General features: G+C 37.7%; 1 protein-coding gene across 1 annotated transcript in view; it reads right to left on the bottom strand.

Moving 5' to 3' along the window:
* The window catches only part of ap3s1 (adaptor related protein complex 3 subunit sigma 1), a 16745-nt gene continuing 11917 nt past the window's right edge, over nucleotides 1–4828 (bottom strand). Inside the window, exon 6 of the mRNA XM_079382435.1 lies at nucleotides 1–598. Within this exon, the coding sequence (XP_079238561.1) occupies nucleotides 470–598 (129 nt within the window). The 3' untranslated portion in view covers nucleotides 1–469. The remainder of the gene's footprint in view (nucleotides 599–4828) is intronic.

The raw sequence follows: 4828 nt of genomic DNA on the forward strand, positions 1-4828 counted from the left end.
TTACAGAAGAAAATAATCTGATACTTTATTTTGTTGCAAAAGGAAACAGAAGCAGAACTTACAAACCAAAGCAAAACTACCAGCATAAGAGGAGACAAATCATATATAAATATACTCTGAATACAGTCGTATAATTTAGGCATATACAGCGTCATTGAGATATTTCCATACTGGAATGTTTGTCAGGCGTGATGTTGAGAGCGCTACACACACACACACACACACACACACACACAGACACACACAGACAGAGACACAGACACACACACAGAGACACAGACACACACATACACACACACGCACATACACGCACAACACACACTCAAACACACGCACACACACACAGAGGACAGAAGAATCAAATAAATACTTAATTGACAGCATCACACAGTGCCTTCATCTTCTGTGATGCAACTCAAGATCTGCTGGACTCTGGTAAACACAGTTTCACACTCGTGTGCAGCGTTCACTATTTGAAAGACGGCAGGTTTGGCACTTTGATGCTGATGTCCCCGATGTTGATGTTCTTGGGCATCTCTGGCAGGTTCATGTTCTTGACGGCAGACACGGCGCGTGCCGGAGCCCCAGCGATACCAGCCTGAACACACAAACTCACAGTTACACAGAGAACTAGCACAGACCAGCATAGACCAGCACAGACCAGCATAAACCAGCACAGAGCAGCATAGACCAGCACAGACCAGCATAGACCAGCATAGACCAGCATAGACCAGCATAAACCAGCACAGACCAACATAAACCAGCACAGAGCAGCATAGACCAGCATAAACCAGCACAAACCAGCACAGACCAGCACAAACAGCACAAAACATCACAGGATGCAAACAAATGCTCTGATCTCAAAGCTCTGCTCATGCATAACCAGACGGGATGGAAACTACGGAAGCAGACCGAGCTGCAGAAACTGATCCGGATCAAATGAGCTGCACAAACCCTCACAAACTCAGACTGAGCTCCTGAGATCTACAGGCCGTGTTTCAGAATCTGATGCTCACTAAGGGATATTAGAGTTAACTGAAACAAGAACTGGAACTAAAAAACATTTAAAATCCTGCCTCTCTCATTTGGCACAAATCCAAATATTCCATAATATTTTCATATTTGCGATATTTTGCTGATGTTTGGTTCACTGTATTTTATTTAGATGAAGTACCAACTGCGATGTCAAGCTAGCAATGCTGGAAGTCATGTTTAGTGTGTGTTTAGTGTGTGTGTGCGATCACTTCAACTGTTTCCTTATACCAGCAGAATCAACTTTACAACACTTATCGTCTTAATAATACATCCCCGTATAAAGGTCTGCTTTTATTTGTGTGCACTCATAATGAAAACAAAACATTGTGCTTTTGTAAAATAAAGAAAACAAATAGGATGCCGCTCTCTGCCATTTCAGTTTCCTTTCTGTGAACAAATCAAGCGTGTCACAAAAATGAACAAACTCAGCATATATAGGCTACGGCGTTTCTGTTTACTAAATCAAATATATAAGTATAGAAATATAGAAGTATTTGTTCCTGGTATGTACACATGTACTGCAGAATTTATATATAAGCGCTATACAAATAATATTGATATATAACATTATAATTTCATATAATATTTAGCATTTTCACATCTAGGTTAAAAAAATGTCATTTGTACTACTGTCTGTTCAAAATAAATTAAAAGAAACCTTTTTTTTCTTGTTGTACCGAAATCGTATCGAACCGTGACCCCTGAACCAAGGTATGTACTGAACCGTGACGTCTGTGTACCGTTACACCCTTATTCATATATATACTTATACATATATATACTTATACATATATATACTTATTCATATATATACTTATTCATATATATACTTATACATATATATACTTATTCATATATATACTTATTCATATATATACTTATTCATATATATACTTATACATATATATACTTATACATATATATACTTATACATATATATACTTATTCATATATATACTTATACATATATATACTTATTCATATATATACTTATACATATATATACTTATTCATATATATACTTATACATATATATACTTATTCATATATATACTTATACATATATATACTTATACATATATATACTTATACATACACACACAGTGCCCTGAAAAGTTTTTTGGCCCCTTCCTGTTTTTAAATTTTTTGCATATTTGTTGCACTTAAAAGATTCAGATCATCAAACTAATTTTAATATTACACAAAGATAACCCGAGTAAATACAAAATGCAGTTTTGAAAAATGATTTCATTTATTAAGGGAAAAAAGCAGTCCAAACCTGCCTGGTCCTACGTGAAAAAGCAATTGCCCCCTCCTGTTAAATCATGAAAGAACTGTGATTAATCACATTATTTTAGAAAGCTGAGTTAAATTTCACTAGCCACACCCAAGCCTGATTACTGCCAGACCTGATGAATCAAGAAATCACTTAAATAGAACCTGTCTGACAAAGTGAAGCATGCTTAAAGAGCAACCCATCGTGCCACGCTCTAAAGAAATCCAAGAACAGATCAGAATCAAAATAGTTGACATGTATCAGTCTGGAAAGGGTTATAAAGCCATATCTAAGGCTTTGGGACTCCAGCGAACCACGGTCAGAGCCATTATCCACAAATGCAGAAAACATGGAACAGTGGTGAACCTTCCCAGGAGTGGCCGGCTGACCAAAATTACTCCAAGAGTGCAACGACGACTCATCCAGGAGGTCATTAAAGAACCCAGAACAACATCTAAACACCTGCAGGCCTCACTCGCCTCAATTAAGGTCAGTGTTCATGATTCAACAATAAGAAAGAGACTGGGCAAAACGGCATCCATGGGAGAGTTCCAAGGCAAAAGCCACTGCTGACCAAAAACAACACAAAGGCTCGTCTCGCATTTGCCAAAACAAAATCTTGATTATCCCCAAGACTTTTGGGCAAATATTCTGTGAACTGATGAGACAAAGTTTAACTTTTTGGAAGGTGTGTGTGTCCCGTTACATCTGGTGTAAAACCAACACAGCATTTCATAAAAAGAATCATGCCAACAGTCAAACATGGTGGTGGTAGTGTGATGGTCTGGGGCTGCTGTGCAGCTTCAGGACCTGGATGACTTCCATAACTGATGGAAGCATGAATTCTGCACTCTATCAGAAAATCCTGAAGGAGAACGTCCGGCCGTCAGTCTGTGACCTCAAGCTCAAGCACACTTGGGTTATACAGCAGGACAATGATCCCAAACATACCAGCAAGTCCACCTCTGAATGGCTCAAGAAAAACTAAATTAAGGTTTTGGAGAGGCCTAGTCAAAGTCTTGACTTAAATCTGATTGCTGTGGCATGACCTTATACAGTCCATTCATGCTCGAAAACCATCCAATGTGGCTGAATTACAACAATTCTGCAAAGAAGAGTGGGTCAAAATTCCCCCACAGCGATGTGAAAGACTCATTGCCAGTGATCGCAAACGCTTGATTGCAGTTGTTGGTTGTTGCACCCTTTGAGCAGTTATTAGATTTAGGGGCAAGTACTTTTTCACGTAGGGGCAGGCAGGTTTGGACAGCTTTTTTCCCTTAATAAATAAAATCATTTTTCAAAACTGCATTTTGTAGAACTCAGGTTATCTTTGTGTAATATTAAAATTAGTTTGATCTGAATCTTTTAAGTGACAAATACGCAAAAAATTAATAAAAAAAATAGTAAGGGGACAAACTTTTTCACACCACTGTATATATATATATATATAGGTCAAAGACAAAAACATTTTGGTGTCCACAGCAAATTAAACTGACAAAAGTAATTTTACATACATAGAGAGCATATTTGAGAAAATAAAATGTCAGCATGGTTGAAATAATGTTCCATATTTATGTAACAATTGAACAACATAATTGATGTATGATGGTTATTATAATACACATTCTAAAGTAGAAACAAATTGAAATCTGAATCGAATTTTTATTGTTTGATGCTTGAAAAAACCCTTTTTCTTCTTTGACCAATACATACATACAGGTGCTGGTCATAAAATTAGAATATCATGAAAAAGTTGATTTATTTCAGTAATACCATTCAAAAAGTGAAACTTGTATATTAGATGCATTCATTACACACAGACTGATATATTTCAAATGTTTATTTCCTTTAATTTTGATGATTATAACTGACAACTAATGAAAGTCCCAAATTCAGTATCTCAGAAAATTAGAATATCAATTAAGACCAATGCAAAAAAAATGATTTTTAGAAATGTCGGCCAACTGAAAAGTATGAACATGAAAAGTATGAGCATGTACAGCACTCAATATTTAGTTGGGGCTCCTTTGGCCTGGATTACTGCAGCAATGCGGCGTGGCATGGAGTCGATCAGTCTGTGGCACTGCTCAGGTGTTATGAGAGCCCATGTTGCTCTGATAGTGGCCTTCAGCTCTTCTGAATTGTTGGGTCTGGCGTATTGCATCTTCCTCTTCACAATACCCCATAGGTTTTCTTCACAATACCCTTCTGTGAGGTTTTCCTCAAGCAACGTGGATTATGTGCCTCTCCTCTCTTCCTCCAGACTCTGGGACCTTGATTTCCAAAGGAAATGCTAAATTGACTTTCATCAGAGAACATAACTTTGGACCACTCAGCAGCAGTCCAGTCAAGACGCTTCTGACGCTGTCTCTTGTTCAAGAGTGGCTTGACACAAGGAATGCGACAGCTGAAACCCATGTCTTGCATACGTCTGTGCTGGTGGTTCTTGAAGCACTGACTCCAGCTGCAGTCCACTCTTTGTGAATCTCCCCCACATTTTTGAATGGGTTTTGTTTC

This window comes from Barbus barbus (assembly GCF_936440315.1).
Source record: "Barbus barbus genome assembly, chromosome: 28".
In the NCBI taxonomy this organism is placed as follows: domain Eukaryota; kingdom Metazoa; phylum Chordata; class Actinopteri; order Cypriniformes; family Cyprinidae; genus Barbus; species Barbus barbus.